Below are 20,701 nucleotides of genomic sequence, written 5' to 3' on the forward strand. Positions count from 1 at the left end.
TATTGCTTATTTAATTCTAAAAACACTTTAAAACTTCTAACTTTCACAAATCTATATATATTTTATTTTTAAACAGATATTTGCTGATTATTGAGCGAAGAAAACCGGTATAAGCAAATTTGAAGAATAAAAGAATTCATAAAAATAAAATTGTAATTTATAAAATACGAGTATTACAAAGCTCAAATATTTCAATAGATCAGGCTTCAAAAATTATAAATTAATTAAATGTTTCTTTTCAAGAAATGCGTGATAGTGGAAATTAAAATTAAAGATATTAGTATTTGTGATAAAGTTGGAATAAAATCTAAATTAAAAATTAAAAGGAAAATAAAATTTAAAGTTATGAGCAGAGAAAAATCATCGGGTGAAGATATTTCTGCAGATCAATTTTTAACATTGGAATACTACAAAGTTCTTGATAATATTATTGCTCAAATGAAATGTAGGTTTGAACAATGATCAAATATTGTTTATGATTTTCAATTCCTTGATGGTCATTCGCTATATATAACACCAGTTGAAACATTGAAAAAAAGTGTATCTGATTTAGCTATCAAATACAACGAAGATATATTGGACCAGGAAATAATTAACGAAATCGAATTTTTTACATATTGAGTAAAAGCAATTCTACCAGAGTGAGCATAAAATAACGAAGAACATCGATTTTGTAGACGCGTTTGAAGAACATTTTTGGCACTGGAAAATTATTAGAACCCACCCTCTGTATTATAATATATAATATTATACATAAAAAAAAATATTACTCGTGTGTTTAAGGCAATATGTGGTATAACCCCCCCCCATCCCCTTCACATTCAATACAATTTTAAAAATTAAAAATTTGTATACAGACATTTAAATTTTATTAAAATGAAATTTGCTCAAGACATGTGTTTGATTATTGTTAAACGGTTAAAAAGGTATTTAAAAAAAAATATGAGAGTATGTAAGACTTTTTTGAAACCGATATAAAACCGATATTACCGATATGTGGTATCACTGTATCAGCTCTAATATCGGACCATCCCTAGACTTAAAATAACATACCATAGTATTATTTACATCAATTGTTAAATAATTTGACTTATGGCATCGTAATAACTACAGAATCTAATTTTATCAATGGTAGGTGGACCGTTTTTCATCATTACCGAAATTATTCCCTTATATATTGTTATATCATAATGATATTGATACCAAAATTGACACATCATTTACGAGTGAATACTCGAGTCTCACGCATAAACGAACAGTAATGATGCCGATCTTGAAAATCTTCAAACAATATATTGTAACATGTGTTCAAACTAGGTAATCGTTTTTTTTTTTAAAAAAATACCACCAACTACTGTCCGCAAATGACAATAGATTTCCTAATCGGTGTAATAAGTGCCCGTTTACCGAGATAGCAAAAATTATTAATTTAAAATAAAAATCTTTGTATAGGGTAATCTCTGTAATTACTTATCAGTTTTTTTAAAAAATTTTTTTTTTAAAGGAAAGAGTACATTGTAGAGCCTTTTTAGGCATACATTTTTTATTCCTATAAAGTAGCAGGGGTACCTAAATTATAATATTATTGATAGAAATAAACCAATTGATTACCTATAAACCTCAAAACTAAATTATTACGGGGTGTCGACCCGTTAGTATTGTTCAAATTGCTAAATGCACATTATAATAATTTTGATATGTAGCTGGTAATGAATTGTATTATAAGTTTTAGTTCGGAAAATAATTGTTGTTGGATTTTTACACCACAGACTATACGTATTATGTACACAACAAAACATTGTCTAGTTTACCCAACCTACCTCTATTTCCTCAAATGGTTTACTCAGTTGCACTGGATACACGCAAGTGTATTTTGCCTCGTATTTGCATAACGGCCTTTTAAATACCGTTGCTGAAAAACTTTTAATACTATTCTATCATTTATATTTTTAACTTATTCAACGTTGTTATAATTATTAGTTTATCGTTTAAATCATGGCTAAATATATTAGTATGTCGGTTATATGTTTTATGTTTTATATGATTGAAAATATAATTGCATTTACTCGACAACAACGTTAGTATTTTTAATTTTTATTGCGCATTACGACAAATTTCTTATTTATATTTTTAGAGTATTTTAACGCTATTATGATTTTTCTAATTAATAGCAATGTTAATTATAAATTAATTTTTTTCTGGACATAGGCATTAGGTTTATTTTACATATGTACGTTTTTGGTACTTTGTCAGTGGTTGTGACGTTCTCTTACATACTCTCATATTTTTTTTTAAATACCTTTTTAACCGTTTAACAATAATCAAACACATGTCTTACTAACTCTGCAATTATATAGAATATGAACGATCAACCGAATGCCTTAGTAAGTAATTTGATTTTAATTAACAATATTTATATTGTTCATATAAATAAATTGAGTTTTGCTCAACATGATCACTTATCTACTGCATGAAAATTTTAATTTGTGTAAATTTTAGTTACTAATTTACTAAATCGTAATGCATTATCTGTATTATCTTGTTGTTTTTTTACGATATTTCAATGTTTATGTGATTTATTAACTTTTACAAATATTAAAATTTTACACACTCATATCTCGCATAAAAAATAACAAAAGTTTGAAACTGTTGGATTTACATTTTGGTATATTATGTATTTGAAAGACGGTGACGACATTTGCGAGTGCATAATCTTAGTAAGCCGTATTTATTAACCTACATCCGTGCACTTTTTGGTCACGACATACAGAGCCGTGTCGTTAAGATTTGGAGCCCAGGGTGAAATTAAAATATTTGACCCCTATATTAATTATCATTAATAATAATGCATTCCATTCCTATTTAATTAATTTTTTTTTTACAACGTATTTTGAACATTGATTTGACAAAAAACTAAAGCTGATTGTAATAGTAATTATTAAACAAAATAGTTAATTATAATTTATTAATTTATACCGTATTAAATAATTAAAAAATAATACAAATCACAAATTATAATATTATATTATACATATTACATTTACTAACGTATCAAATAGCCTATATTAGTTTAAAACTTAATTTTCCTGGACTTAATTGAAGCAAAATCTTAGCAAAATCTGAGCGGAGACGGTTTGTCAGTCTATGATATTTTATAGTTTTATACTGTATTTATTATATTGCTATAATTTCAAAAAAAAAAAAAAGAAAAAGAAATGTAGGTTTCTATAAAATAAATTCCAAATTAATCAATCAGAATCATTATGAACACGACTCACTCAGTCATTCATAGTAGGTTTATATAATAATTTAAAGAACCCTCGAATAATATTTTTAAATTACAATAGTACAGCTAAAATTGTTATTTTTGGTTATTTAATAGGTAATTTCATCCAAATTTGAACTTAAAATAACTAAAAAAAAAACTAGTTTTAAATTTTTTTTTGGCACAGAATTAACGACTTACATGGAACTTTGTTTTTAATTTTCAATCCTTAAATAAAAGTTTAACGTTTCATAAATTTTTCACAACCAAATAATTTGTACATTTTCAATTAATAAATGTTGTCAACATTTGATCTTTAAATAGTTATAGAAAAGAAAAACATGCCTATGTATTTTTAATATTTTCCAACTGAGGAATCTTGCATTAAATTTTCAAATCTTAAATTTAAAAACATACATTTTTATGAGTTTCTTAAGAAATTTTCGTGTTTTTTACGTATTTTGCCAAAATTCGAACTTTAAATGTTTATTAAAAAAATGGTGACTGTATTTTTAATATTTTTTAGTTGTCATTGTCGCAATATATTAGGTCTTGTATTGAATTCTGAAGCTTTTTTTACCAAAACAGAAAAAATCGAAAATTTCAAATGCCTATAAATAAATAAAAGATTTGAAATATTGTGAACTTTTATCAAGTATAGAAAATTCCAGTATAAACATTTAGTGAAAATTTCATGTGTTTGTAGTAATTTGTTTTAGAGTTATACCAATATCTAAAATTGATTTACTCAAAAATTGATTTTGTGTAAAAATAACCGTTTACCCTAACTTTACTAACTTTTTTTAATTTTTCCCAGTGCTATTGAAAACTACCGAGAATTTCAAAATTTGAAATTCTTCAATTCACCAACTAGATTCACTTTCCAACAGGGAAAGCTACTGAATTTGAAAATCGAAGCATTATTTCGACAACTTATCGTGTACACAGACACAAAAAAAAACACACACACACATCATTGTAAAATCAATGCATTCATCGCTCCGCTCAGAATCTAAAAGTGCATTACTCAATAAAGAACCTTTATATTAAATTGTTGTAACAACGTGTTATAAGTTTTGAGCAAATTTCATTTTAATAAAATTTAAATGTCTGTATACAAATTTTTAATTTTTAAAATTGTATTGAATGTGAAGGGGATGGGGGGGGGGGTTATACCACATATTGCCTTAAACACACGAGTAATATTTTTTTTTATGTATAATATTATATATTATAATACAGAGGGTGGGTTCTAATAATTTTCCAGTGCCAAAAATGTTCTTCAAACGCGTCTACAAAATCGATGTTCTTCGTTATTTTATGCTCACTCTGGTAGAATTGCTTTTACTCAATATGTAAAAAATTCGATTTCGTTAATTATTTCCTGGTCCAATATCTTCGTTGTATTTGATAGCTAAATCAGATACACTTTTTTTCAATGTTTCAACTGGTGTTATATATAGCGAATGACCATCAAGGAATTGAAAATCATAAACAATATTTGATCATTGTTCAAACCTACATTTCATTTGAGCAATAATATTATCAAGAACTTTGTAGTATTCCAATGTTAAAAATTGATCTGCAGAAATATCTTCACCCGATGATTTTTCTCTGCTCATAACTTTAAATTTTATTTTCCTTTTAATTTTTAATTTAGATTTTATTCCAACTTTATCACAAATACTAATATCTTTAATTTTAATTTCCACTATCACGCATTTCTTGAAAAGAAACATTTAATTAATTTATAATTTTTGAAGCCTGATCTATTGAAATATTTGAGCTTTGTAATACTCGTATTTTATTTACACGATATAATTTTATAATTTGGTCCAATATAACAATTTGTAATGGTCTAAAATAATTGTAAAACAATAATGTTTCTCATATATTTTACTTATGTAAAGTTTAAAATATTATAAAAAAATTTTGCCCCCTAGCTACCCCCCCCTCCCCACGGGACGGCTCTGGCTACATGCTATTGTTCTTGTTTTATTTAGTTTTTAATTTTATGTATGATTTGTTTAACTTTTTATTAAGTATGAAAGTATAATTTACCTACACAGTGTAGAACTCTCAATATGATTATTATTTGTATGCCTATTACTATATTATATTCGAGTATTCAAATATTTTCTGCTTGTTATAATATTATCATAGTATCTTACCAATAGAAAACATTAATAAACACAAAATTCCAACTTATTCAATAATCAATTGTGAATCCAATCCATCCTGATACCCACTCAAACCTACCCAAAAGATTTTGTCGAAATCGGTCCAGCTATCTAAGTGAAGTGTATATTATAACAACAGACGTTCAGAATAATTATATATATATACATTAAACATAAATATTCGATGTTTTCTATGATATAATCTTCTGTTATAGAGATAATGTTTGAAGCAGGACTTATACAAGGAAACAATGGTAAGTTCATTTTTTGTCATTTAAAAACGCGATAATATTTTGTGACCAACTTTGTCACAAAATTAAATGTTTAACTTACTAAAACCAGCTAAAAATTAATAACTAACAAAGTATTAGACAGAATGCCGTGTATCAATTAGACACTTTGTGTTATTTAAGTGATGATTTTAATGAGAAATGATAGAGAACACTCACATAAATTTAGTAACTAACTTTATTGACAAAGTAAAAATAATTATAAGAAAATAACATAATGTAACGTCAATCGCGTACGAGGTGTCGATTGGTCGGACAGGTAGACGTAGACGACAAAGACTAGTATTCGGCGGCTACGGGGTGCTATAATAATAAAATATATAACATGCAATGAGCCATGCGTTCGGGAGCACTCCCGAACATTTGAACACCCTGCCACGGTATAGATATAGAACATTCGAGAATCCTCGCAAATATAGCTCATCGCTACAGAAGTAATTAATTTTACTATTAGGCTATTTTACTATTACAGATGGTTAAAGTAATTAATTTTGTCATTGTATATATAGTGTAAGTAGTATAGATGTACCATTCCTGGAACAGTCCTTAAATCCATCAGTAAAAGATCACAAAGAAAACAATGTGCAAAAAGATCAGACAATTGAAATGCAATAATTATTAAAATATTTTTCGCAAAACTTATAATATTAATAATTAAAAATTGAATTGCAATAATTATTAAAATATTTTTCGCAAAACTTATAATATTAATAATTAAAAATTGAATTGCAATAATTATTAAAATATTTTTTATTTTTTTACAAAACTTATGATATTAATAATTAAAAGTGAAATGCAAAAATGTATTAAAAAGAAATTGAATACCTTAGTTAAAGGAATTGAAATGTATAATAAAACAATGGATACAACTATCAAAGATTTTAATAAATTACAAGAAAATGAAATGCAAAATAAAATAGAAAAATCAATATTAAATAATAAAATATTTGTTAAGTTTTGTAAATATGAATACTATATTACTAATAATAAAAATTTTAAAATCATGAAATATAATCTAAATGCAATTCCTATTAAAGGAAATATTATATTTGTCGATCATGGACACAATATTTCTGGAAATGGAAAGCCTTATGCTTCTAAAATACTAGAATCACCAACATGGCTCGAAATTTGTAAGTTAGCTAATGATTTAATAATTACAACAGGTACTTTTTTTTTTTCAAATATCTTCATGATATTTGTGTTGTTCAAGATTTAGGAAATATTAAAATATGTTGTCTTTGAATCGGAGGTACAGATTCCGATCACAAATTGCTTAGAATATAACTAAATAATCGTAATTTTTTAATAGAAATATTTCTATAAAAAATATCTTAATATATTATATTTAAATAAATTTTTTATAATTGTCAATAAATTCTAAACATAAATGTCCACATATAGGAGGATCATTATAGTTTTGAAACTTGTCATTGTTATACCACAGATTATCATCACCTAAATAATTTAAAATTTCAGGAGGAGGAGTACTCGAAAATGAATCAAAATATATTTTATAATTTTTTATTTTTTTCCGTGCAACCCAATGAGAACCGTTTTGAGTAGAATTATTTAAATTAAATATCCCACATTCATTTAACCAAGGTTTTTCAGGTAATTCATTTATCATGAAACAACCTCTAAAATTGTTTATATTATTTCCAAATTTTATTATATCAAAATTACTTAACGGTTCGATATTTATATTTTTTACTTTACTCCAAAAAGTTGTATAACAACCTGGATAATTTTTAATGTTTTTTTCTAAATGTTGATATATCGAAATTAATCATTTTTTCGATTTTTTTTTTTTATTTGTCTTCAATCCAGAACCTTTATTTTTTTCCATTTCTTTATTGTGTCGAATTATTTCCTCTTCTATTTTTTTCTTATGTTTACTATCTTTATAACTATCATACAATACAATTAAAGCTGGAGTAGCTACTGCTGCAGCTTCTAGAAAAGGTAAAATTAATGGTAAAAATCCACCTTTAATTTGCTTCGGTGTAATCTCCAACCTTACTCCAGAATTTTTTTTCTTGGCATTTTTTAATTTATCTATTTGATTTTGATCTAAATAATATTTATTTTCTCCTTTATATATTTTATCACTAGCAATATGAATTGTTGCATTAGAATTTTTTTTATGAGCTTCAGCCAACTTTTTTTTATGGTTTTCAGTTAATTTAAAATGCATTTTATTATACAAAATATTAAATTTTATTCAAATATTAAATTCATTCCTAAATATCTTTTTGTTTTCATTACATTTGCAGTTGTCAAAGCAGCAAGTTTTTCATTCATAGAACTATCAGAAGCATAAAATCTTTCCATTGATTTTTGTTGTAAATTTTTATCAGCAATATGTCTTGTTTTAGTATCTTTATGATCTTTATAAAAATAATCATGTTCTCTTGCATATTCGTCTAACTTGTTAATCGGGGGAATATTTTCATCTAAATTTGTAAATGGTCCTAGATAATTATATCCAGGCCAATGTATCGGAGGTAATTTTGAACAATTTAAAAAATCATTAAAAAACCCTGAACCTTTTATAATATCCTTTGGTAAATGTGAAATATACGACATTAAATATTCTACACCTTTAACGGGAATATCAATTATATTTTCTATTTTTTTAATACAAAAATTAAGAATTTCCAGTTTTTCATCATGATAAGTGTTTTTTCCCGATCTTTCTGCAGATGATATAACATGTAGTCTGTCAATTAATTGTTTAATATTATATTCTAACTTATTTGTTGTTTCTTTTGGAAAAATTTAACAAAGATTGTAGTAAATATTCAACACCTTTTTTGGGAGTATCAATCAGTGTTTCCATGTTTCGTTTAAACAAATGAACAATACCAAGTTTTTCATTATGAAAACCATAATTTCCTGCCATTTCTTCAGCTAATATAAAATATAGTCTGTCAATTATTTTTATTACATTATCGATATAAATAAATTCAATAGGATTATTCGTATATTTTATTAAACCTTCTCCTTTGGGTAAACTTTGTGATTCTTTCAGTGTTGGTGATTTATCTTTTTTTGATGTTTTTGGTTTATTTTCTTTAGTTTTATTTGTTGTTGTTAGTTTAATTTTTTCCCAAATAGGTTTAATCATTTCATTATATTTAGCACTTACACTTGATTTAGGTTTTCCTGTGTTAATATCATTATTTTGGTATATTGAATCTGTTTCAATTAATATTTTTTCATAATTTTCAAAATCTTCTTTTGTATAATATTCTGGTCTTGTAACATCTGTATGAGTTAATAATCTCCACATACCTGGGGTTAGTATATGTTTTTTTCCATTTCAAATTATATCATCAACATCAAATATTATAGGGTATTTTCCGATCATGAATTCATCAGTTTTACTAATATGATATATTCCAAACGGATTACCACCTTTAGCTTCATTTGGTAAAATTGGTAAATATTTTTGCGCATTTTCACCTAATATTATTATATTTTTAGTCATAGGCATAGGAGATTCATTTGTTGTTATTCGTGGAGAACTTTTAGGTGTTTGCATAATATCTTGATCTTCTGTTAGTCGTAATAATTCTGGATTACGAGGTTTATAAGGAGTTGTATAAGTAGGTTTATAAGGAGTAGGTATTATCATTTTTTTAATATCATTATCAGTTTTAATAGCAACCTCTTTAACATCATTAACAGATGATTCAACATTTGATAAGGCTTTTAATATTGGTTCATAATGTTTTACTTTTTCTTCTGATTTATATTTATCGTTTAAAACTGTTTTTCTATAGTTATTTTGTAAATTTTTTTTAAGATTAATTATTTTATGTACCTCTGCTGGTTGTTTTTTATTTATTTTTTTTATCTTAATTTCATCTTCATCTTCATATTTTTCTATAACATTTAACTTTTTTTCAGAATGTTCTAATTCTAATTTTTTAAATCTATTTTCTAAATTTTGTTTAACACGAATTAATTGCTTTATTTTTTCTGTTTTGTTTTCTAAATGGGTTTCTTTCTTAAAAATGTTTTGTGTTTCTGATAGTTCTGTTGGTGGTTCTGCAAATACAACTTTTTTAATTTTTTTTTTTTATAATATCATTTAAATGCTTTCTTGATTGATTAACATTCATTTATTATATAAAAAAATATTAATTTTCCAAATTTATTAATTTTTCAAGTTTATAGTAGAAACGATTATTGATTAGATCGATTGTTATAAAACCATATTTATTTTTCCAACAACTTGCACATAAAGATTTAAAATCATTAAAAGAAATAGTATTACATAAAAAATCCTCCCAAATTTTTTTAGTATAATGAGTTGATTTAAAAAGAAATAAAATAGATAAATTATTTCTTATATTTTATAAATTTGCAGTAGTGTAACATTGTGTTAAATAAATAACTGAAATATTTTTTGGTCTTGATCTTCTAAACATCTCATAAACTTCAATTAGATCTTTAAGTGGCCAATCATCAATAATAATTGTATTATTACGTTTACATTCATCTATAGATATTATATCTGTATCAGAGAAATGAGCTTCAATGTCAATATCAATATCACCTTTAAATACTTCTATTAGTTCTTTATAACATGGTTGATCGAGACTTTTTGTAAAAACATATAAAACTTCATAATACGATACACTTAATCAATTCAGATTTACCACTTCCTGATGGACCACAACACGCCCCACGCAAAGGAAAATGAAATAAAGTTTTTATTTTCTCTTTACCTATTTTAGTTGGTTTTATTTTAAGATAATCCATTTTATAGTAAAAAAAAATTTTTTTTCCTATTATAAATAATGTTGAGTACTATTTTTAAAAAATACGATAATGATATTGAAAGTGTTCAATATAAAACTTTTGGACCTGTGACTAAAGATCAACTTAATATGCCTAATAAAAATACAACTTTTAGAATAGATAATATGAATGATTTTCTGCTACTTCAAAATTCAAAGTTTCATATTTGTGGTAGATATTTGCAAAAAGATGGAAAAGAATATCCCGAAAATTCAAATATACAACTAAATGATAATTTTGTTGCAAATCTTTTTACGGAAGGTGAAGTTAAAATAAATAGTGTCAGAATAGATGAAATTGAAAATATGGGAAGAATTAGTAAAATTAAAGGTGTTATTAGTTATTCTGTTGATAAAAACGGACCAACTATAAACTCAGGATTTGTAACCAATTTTCATGGTGGTGGTTATTTTGAGGCTTATGGTTACTTATCACAACTAGCTTTAGGAATCTTTAAAGACCATCCATATCCTGTTTTCAATGTTAATATGGAAATAAGTTTTACGAGAAATACAGATGATGATGCTTTGTTAAAAAGAATTATTACAAGATCAATAAGTGGGAAAGTTATTAAAGGAGATGGAAAAGTCGATAGAAATATTTCTATTGAAAAATAATTTTAATATTTATTTTGTTTTGTTTTTTCTTCAATTAGATGAAGATAAACAATAAAATCATCACCAAAATTAACAATATCACCATTTTGATCAAGAATATATATATATATTTATCTTTTGAATTGTTCTTACATTTACTTGTCTGTACATTATTGGATTACATCTTATAAAAAGATTATTTGAATCATAATAAAAAACAAACAAAAGTTCCTCTTCGATAACTTTTTCATCAATAGATGAAACAGACTTTTCAATTATGTTGCAATGTACTTCTAATAATTGTTTATTTATATTATTATCTAATTTTTCAGAATCTCCTACATGTTTATATAAAAAATTATTATCAATCCCTAAACTTAATTTTAAATTTTCGTCTATCAAACAAGTATTTTTTGAAGTTAATTTAATAAAATTATTATCATTTAGTAATTTGATATTTGAAGGTAATAAACTATTCAATTGATCAATTGAATAGTTACCTTCAATTTCAGTTTTATATATTTTATCAGATTTTTTTGTTTGGCTAAATATAACACCGTTTATATTTTTTAAAAAACATTGTGTATAAAAAATTGGTTTGTTTGATCCTGTTATTTTATATTCAATATCAGGAGCTAGTTTCCATGAACCAGGCCATACCTTATTTATAGGGATTAAATATCCCATATAATCAAAACCTAAACAATTTGATAAATATTCATCAAAACTTAGACCGATTGAGGCTGTAATATTTAAAAAATCATCAATTAATTCAAGATTTATTTTAGGAAAATCAGCCACAAATTTAGGAAAATCATAACAATTCATTAAATTTTCAATTTCATTTATTATGTATATTCCTATTGGAATTTCAATCTTCGGTATTTCACCATTTCTACCTAATCTAATTGTACATTCTTGATCTATATTTATATATTTTTCTTCAGAAGTAGGACAATACATTAGAGTATTACCAACTAATGAAAAATCAAATTCTGTATTTTCAAATCCTAAATTTTTTTTAAATTTTTCATCTAATTTATAATAACAAGGAGATTCAATTTGAATTTTTTTATTATTATAAGATAAAAATACTGGTTCAATTAATTTATTTAAATATGAAATGCTATATATATACCTTTTTTTATATATATTTCTCTATGTTCAATTTCTATTTTACAATCTGATTCAATATTAATCAAATTTAAACTTTTTAAATACATTGATTCGAGACCTATTTTAAATTTATTATTATCATCGAATTCTGGTTGTGGTAAATGAATATAACCATTTTTTTTTACTTTTATAAATACCATTTATAAAAGTTTATATATTTTTTTTTCTAATTTATTCAAAATCAATCAAATGCATTGATTTTCCTTTGTTTAATTTTTTCATTCCTTTATAAATAAAATTAAATTTTGTTTTCGAATTTTTATATAACGATATATTTTCATCTATCATTTCATCATTATCTAAATATCTATTTGGTAAAAATACTCTAATTTTATTATCTAATACAACAGTTATTGTTTTACCATGCTCTGTATCAAAATATTCGAAAAAAGTCACCTCATATTTTTTTCCTTGTTCTTGTAACGTGGTCGGGGGAACGTCCAGTTAAATATAAGATATCCAGTGAGAGTCGTAGGACTCTATAGATATAATTACCGTAACCAGGGGTAGATATATATATATATATATATATATATATATATATATATATAACAGGATCTTAAATATATTTAAATAACTAGGATTCCGTTTCAGTTATCATTAAGTTTTATTATAGATTAAACACTTACAAATAATAATACTCACAAGCTATATAAATTATATTCTATCCAACTATCTGACTGTATCGTAGTTATACGGAGTTCGATGTTTGTTGAGTGTTGAGGTCTAAGGTACACAGTGAACTACCTTACTTCATACATGGTGTGTATTGACCATAGGTCTTACAGTTATGAGTGTGTGTTAATATTATTGTATTGGTCAGCAGTTCATCGTACATAATGTTAAGTGTGTAGACGTGTAGTACATATATATATATATTTAGGTATCATGTAACATATTATAATAATTGTTACATTACTCCCTCCCATAAAAAAATTTAAAAAAAAAATGACTGAACATGGTGAAGTTTTTCGTGATTTTCCATGTTTTTTTTTTTTTACATTTTTATACATATAAACCTAATCTACATATATAATATACATTATCAAATTTAATTGGTTTTGTAATTTCTAATCTCTATAACTTTAATTAACTTTCTTATATTGTCAATCATGACCATTAACAATTTATTTTAATTGGATGCTTTTCAAAACTTTCTAGAACCATATTTCTTTTTAACCATGTGTAGACTATTTGTGTATTATAAGTATTTGCTTGCGAGTATTTCTACCCCGCCAGAGGCAAATTATACTTTTTATTTATACAAATAGTGTTGGTTTTACGTATTATAAATATGATTATGTTTTATTGTTATTATTTTTTTTATAATTTAATAATATTCCCATTTAATAGCAAAAATCGACAATATAAGCATTTCTGATGATATAAAAATATAGTACTCAAAAATGAACATAAAAAAAAAAAATTATAATTTAATACAATAACCTTAATCCATAAATAATTTGAATATTGTTGGTTCTTTTAGGTTGATTAACCCAGCTATATTGGTGTTTGACATCTGCTATATCTGAAACTCGACTTTTATGTTAACATTATAAAGAGAAAAAAAAATTAATATATATATATAAATATTTAAGTATTACATAATTTAGTTAATTATAAACCGGTACCAAGTTGCACTGATTTTTACTATAATTTTTCGTCTATCAATTATCACGTAATATATTTAAGTCTCGACAATTTCTTCAACTGTTATATTGTTATCTTTTTGTATTTTATTCTTATTCACGTGATATACTACATTGACTTTATCCTTGGTTTTGCTATTAGTTTTTTTACCCCTATTTTTTACGTATCTAATTATTTTATATGTTATTACCACTATTGTTATTATTATTAATGCTGTAATTCCGGTAGAGTGAATATTTGTTGTTTTTTCTTTAGCATTATCTCTTAAAACTGAAAGTGATTTTGCATGAAGTTTTAAGTCATTGAATTTTCTGGGTATTTCTATCATATCTACGTTATCGTGTGGTACATTTTGTTTCATGATTATCTTATTTAAGTTTTTGGTAAAGTTAGGTAGATGGAAAGGAGGTAAGTAGTCTTTTGAAAAATGACTTTGGTTTTTATATTTTGAAATTATGAGAGTGTTTTTTGTAAATGCTTTGCAATTAGTTTTTAGGGACAATAGGCCTGTTTGATTAATAATCGTGTTTTCCGTTTCTTCTCCACAACTAATAACTATTTCCATCGGTTCGGGAGTGGCATATAACCATCATTGGTTATTATTTTTTAAGTGGTACCAAATATCGTGGACCATGTTGATCGTCTTAACCTCACAGTTAGATGGTATAATGTTACCCTTTTTAAACATTTGGAATTCACAATTCGGCTTAATTGCGTTAGATAACGGGATGCTTACACTGCAAATCGTATTCATTCTAATATATTTACACTTGTCCACCTGATCTTGATAAAAAAATGTATAGTATTGTTTATTATTTTCTACGACTAAATATTCTTCAGGAGATTGTATAAAAATAAACCTATTCTTATTGATGTTTACCGGTAAGCTAATGATACGATATAAATTAAAATTTAGATTTTCTATTAGTGGTACATTTATTGAATAAATAATTAAATTATTCTGATAAAATATATTTAACTCTACAATTTTCATATAATCAAAGTAATTTTTAATGTTTATTTCAATTGGCATGTTTAAATTTGAAGGTAAATTTATTTTTACGTCTTTAAATTGATCTAATAACTCAGTTGGTTTTAATATCTGTGGATTTATCTGCCCTCTGTGGGCTGTTATTACTGTGTTTAATAAAATTGAAGTTTCTTTTGAAAATTGATTGATGAGCTCATTGTATATTGAGTTATATAACATAATATATTCCTTTATATTTACTATCTTTAATTCTTCCTTTTGACTATTTACTTCAAAATTTATTTTATTTGTATAGCCATTCAAATTATTTTTGATTTTAGTAAAATCTGATGAAATTGTTGTCACTGAATCAAGAGAACTTTCAAAAATTTTAATTTGATATTCTGTATTAAAAGTGTTTTTAATTGTTTTTCTTCCAAAATTCTAATTTTATTTTGGTATTCTTCACCCTCTTCCTCAGTCAAAACTCCAAATAGGGCTCGTTGTAATTTTCCAATCCCCCCGAAAAATGAGCTTTGTTTTGTTCTATAGTCCTTAGGGTTTACATTATATTTTTTATCGATATTTAAATATTGTTGTAGAACATCTCTTTCCTCATTAATTTTGTCTAATAGTACTGCGTTAATTTTTTTAAAATTTATACATATATCATTAATGTCTCTTGATTTATTTTCAAATTTTTGGCAAATTAGTTTAAATCTATTAAAATATATATTTATGAACTCATAACTACTTTCGTAATTCGAAATATTATAAAACGTCAAAAAATTCCATTGAGAAATAGCTATGTGTAGTGGGGATATATTCTCGAAATAAATACCTGGGTTGGTAGTAAATTGTTTATTCTCAAAAAAATTTTGATCTCCCTTAGTTAACTCAAATACCATAAATGTAATTATTATTAATTTCATGTTAATTGCTTTAACTTTTTCTGGTCGGTAAATCATGCTTAACCGTAACAAAGAATAGATAGGTAAGTAACTAAATAAAACCCTGAATAAATAGAGAAATATACTAGTATTTATGATAAGCTATTTTACTCACCCAGTTATCGAAGTATGATTATTCTATGTTGCTTGTATGGGTGTGTAGTTTGAAGACTTTGTTGTATGACCGTTTCTATACTATTCATTATTAAGACTGATTCTTGTCTATACTATTAAAATGCTTCAGTAATCGGTAGTATGTTTTTTTTTTGCTGTGTTTTTTTTTTTGTTTATTTTTTTGTAAATATTGAGCCTACGTTTGTTAATTATTATTATTATTCTCATTCATTTACATATAACAGTTCATATTACTATATTACTATATTAGTCATATTATTAAATATTAATTTGATATTTTATAGTCCTAAATCGTGACCTCTTTAGCATTATGATGTATTGTGAATTCTTGGATATTACATTTCAGTTGGCAAACAACAAAAAAAAAATTATTAATATATCAAGTGCGATCTCCTTATATTCTAAACAATTCTGTGGTTATATATTATATATCTAATATTAATTACTATATACCCAAAATATATATTTATACTAATATGCAATATATCAAACTTAAAATATATATAATGCGTTTAACTGTTTTTCTTACCTATGTTATTTCTTTATTTTCTCGACTTTTAAATTTTTTTAGTTGACTAACGTGTTTATAGTCATGAACTAACTGTCCATTCTTAGTTATTTCCACTATATATGTAACCTCTGATATTTGTCGTATAATTTTGAATGGCCCCCCGTATCTATATGCAAATTTCGATCCTTTATTTTCTATCTTAACTAAGACTTTTTCCCCTATTACAAATTTTATTTGTTTTTTATGTGAATCATAATGTTTTTTATTTTTTAGAAACTTTTCCTCCAGTAATTTTGGTAACTCGTCTCTTATGTTATTAAATTTTTCTAATTCGTTTAAAATTTCTGGTGCTGTATCTGTGCTAATAAGATTATAATCGAAAATTGATTTTGGGTGATAACCGTGCAATAGATAAAATGGAGACTGATTTGTTGTTTCATTGACCGATGTGTTGTATCCGAAGAGTACATATTTTAAATATTGATTCCAGTGATTTGTTTTTTCCTGTACAAAATGACTTATCATATCGATTAAAGTACCATTAAATTTTCCGGTTTGTCCCTGACTCTGGGGGCGGTAAGTTATGGAATTAGTATTTTGTATATTTAGTGCTTTTAACAGGTCTTTTACCAATTTATAGTAAATTGAAGCCCTCTATCTGAATGCACTTCCCCTATCGCCCCGAATTGTAGTATTACATCTATGAGAAAAGCTACCGTTGATTTTGAGTCGGCATGTTTATATGCCTTCGCTATGGCATATTTCGTAGTTGCGCAGGTGCTTACTAGAATGTAATAATATCAATTACTCGGCGGATTGATTGGCCCTATATAGTCAATAATGAACCTCTCGAAGGGCCTTCCTGTCATTTTTGGTGATGTTAACATATGACCGTATGTAGCTCTTTTATCAGCCTTTCGTTTTTGGCAACTTAAACATGAAGTTACAAATATGCGAATATCTTTATACATGGTTGGCCAGAAATAACATTCTATGATTTTTTTGTATGTTTTGTCTACTCCAAGATGGGACGCGAGTGGATGTTCGTGAAAGTTACATAAAATTTCGTTTTTACGACAATTGGGTAACGCTATTAACTTTACTGTGTTCCCTTTGGACGTATGATTGTACATAAGAATATTTTCTTGATTTAAAAAGTAATTTTTCGATTTTCTTATCCATACTTGGTCCGGGTTGTCTAATGCTTGTATTATTTTGTTAAGTATTGGGTCATTACGTTGTTCTATCGGTAAATTAATAACTATAACGTGGCAAATGGTTAGGTCATTATCCTTTTGCAGTTCTTTTTCATACGTGGGTGGATCGAATACCGGGTTTCTTGACATCGCGTCACACACTTGATTTAAAAGTCCTTTTCGATATTTTATTATGAAGTCAAAATCAATTATTTTACTTTTTAGTCGTTGAATTCGCACTGATAGAGTTTTAATGCTGTCTAGATATCTAAGTGGGGCGTGGTCTGTCTAAATTTCTACTTCGACACCATATACATATGTGCGGAATGTTTCTAACGTAAATACTATTGCTAGCAATTCTAGTTCTATTGCACTATATTTTTCTTCTGTTGTGGTTAACCGCCGGGATACGAAATAAACAGGGTGTAGTTGCTTATCTTCTTCTGTTTTTGCAATAAAGTTCCTGCTATACCGATTTTGCTTGCATCTGTCCATATTATTATAGGTAACCCCGGGTTAAAGTGTTTTAGAAGGGGTGGACTGGTTAGTTTGTTTTTTAGATTTTCAAATGCATTTTGATGTAATATGGACCATTTTATGGGTGATTTTTTGGTGGGATAATGTCCCCGAGTTAGATCAGTTATCGGTGAAATTAATTCTGCAAATCGAGGGATAAATTTTCTAAAAAAATTGCACAAACCCAAGAAACTTCTTGTTTGTTTTATTGTTTTGGGGGTCGGAACATTTTTTATTGCAGCTAGACCATCAGGATTTGGTTTAACTCCGTCCTGATTTACTATTTGCCCGAGTATCTTAAGTTCAAAATATCCGAATTTACACTTTGTAGCTTTTAATTTAAATCCTGTTTCTCTTATTCGCTGTAATAATTTCTCTAGTCCTATTAATAGGTCATCAAATGTTTTTGCGTAATTTATTATATCGTCAACATAGTTAATTGTTCCAACATATAATAATCCAGCGAGAGCTTTTGTTACTGCTTTTGAAAACTGTCGTGGTGAATTTTTATAACCAAACGGAAATCGTGTCCATTCGTACAGCCCAAATGGTGTTATAAATGCTAATTTGTACCTATCTGTTGTTCCTAATAGAATATTCAGAAATCCCTGTTGCATGTCCATTATATTAAAATACTTTGCCCCTTCTAAACAATCGAAAACCGTTTGCATATGAGTTATTGGGAAATTTTGATGTGGTACCTGTTTATTCAACCGTCTATAATCTATCACTCATCTCTTCGAACCGTCTGCTTTGTTCACTAGAAATGCCGGACTGGCGTATGAGGAAATAGATGGAGTTATAATACCAGATTTTAGTAATTCATTAATTTGTCTCTGTAGTTCCTGTTGTTCTGTCAACGCTAATCTATATGGTGGTAAGTTAACAGGTTCTGTTGTTATTGTTGGTATAGGTACGTCTCCTACGTCTATTGCCCCTAAGTCCATGGAATGTTTGGCAAAGCAATCTGTATATTTATTTAAAATTATTTTTAATTGTGTCTGTTGTGTTTGGGTTAGCTCCGGGTTTATATAAAATTTTAATTCGTCCGTGTTTTGTTTATCTATATATTGTGTACTGTTATATTTTAATATTTCCTTATCGTTGTTCAGATTACTTTGTTTTAAGTTGTTTATATGATGAAATCTTGTTTTTTTGTGTCTATCTAGTAATTTTTCTTCTTTTTCATTCATTGGTATATTACGATATTCTCTAATATAGCTTCCGCACACCTCGCAAAACATTACCTCTCCCCCCTCGGTCTAGTAAGGATGGTTCGTATATTCATGAGATTTTAAAGCTGATTCAGATGTTGACAGATGTTCACAATCCTGGCAAAACTGAGTGTACCATATAATAGGTGTTTTGTTTACATCGTTATTTTTTATTTCTACGGGATTGTTTATGTTAATATTGTCTAATGAGTATTTTTTTTCATTAAGATTAGATAAATTTAATCGATTGTAGCATTCGTCTAAGTACCGATTTGTATGTTTTGTAATAATATTTACATCGGGTATAACTGTATACATGCATGTGTTATGTAAAGTGAGTGGTGATGACTCTTGATTTATTAATGCTGGAGTCCAATGATTATTTTCATGAATTACTCCTATCGTCGGTCGGTTTTTTTTCCAGTATATTATAGTGGTGTTTAATACGTTATTATCTGTGTTTTTGTGTTTAGAGATTATTGTTAAATTTTTATTAAATTGGTCTGCTAAATATGCCAAGTCGTCTTCTGTCATATAATATCCCGATTTCGTATTTGGTATATTAATTTTTCTTAGTATTTCTATTGTGGATACCTCTAGCCCTTCTTCCCTCAAACATACACGTATTGCATGTGCACCACAATCACCGTCGGAAGGTACTTCTTCGATTTTGTTTAAGTGTGACGCATCAAATAAAATACTCTCCATCAGTGTGTGGTCAATAATGTCGGTAAAAACAAGTTCCATTCCATTATTATTAATTTTTTTGGTAGACTCATTGTTATTTAATATTGACTTATTTGTGTTGGTGGTTTCGTTATAATTTAATATTGGCTTTTTGATGTCATGAATAGATATTGTTATGCATGTATTGCGAAATATGAACCTCAGCATACCGGAAATAATGGGCCATTCTTTTCCGTCTTGTCCCGCGCATATTTTTGGTAATGCTATTTTTTTAATTTGTTGTTCTAAGCAAAATGTCCTCAGGTTTTGTAATGTTGCAAATATGTTATCGTACGTTGGTTTTTCGTAATAGTATTTTTTTGTAATTAAGTATAATAGCCATCGTTTTTCTGTTTTAATGAATGCGATTTCCCTTACACCTTTTTTTTGTAAAATTAAATTGTCGATGTTATTAAATTTTTTACGAAACTGTAAAGCGATACCACGATTCATTGTTAGGCATTCGTTGACGCAATGAGCGTCTACTACCACTGCCTGATGGTGTACTATGACT

General features: G+C 26.4%; 1 protein-coding gene across 1 annotated transcript in view; it reads left to right on the plus strand.

Annotated features, from left to right (window-relative positions):
• Positions 1–1,924: 1,924 nt before the first annotated feature.
• The window catches only part of LOC107171438 (uncharacterized), a 39,985-nt gene continuing 21,208 nt past the window's right edge, over positions 1,925–20,701 (plus strand). The window contains exons 1-3 of the mRNA XM_089221850.1: positions 1,925–2,077; positions 2,358–2,384; positions 5,661–5,699. Of these exons, the coding sequence (XP_089077976.1) occupies positions 1,996–2,077; positions 2,358–2,384; positions 5,661–5,699 (148 nt within the window). The 5' untranslated portion in view covers positions 1,925–1,995. The remainder of the gene's footprint in view (positions 2,078–2,357; positions 2,385–5,660; positions 5,700–20,701) is intronic.

The sequence above is a fragment of the Diuraphis noxia genome, unplaced genomic scaffold (genome assembly GCF_037042655.1).
Source record: "Diuraphis noxia isolate RWA-SAM2 unplaced genomic scaffold, SU_Dnox_SAM2 contig0003, whole genome shotgun sequence".
Taxonomy (NCBI): domain Eukaryota; kingdom Metazoa; phylum Arthropoda; class Insecta; order Hemiptera; family Aphididae; genus Diuraphis; species Diuraphis noxia.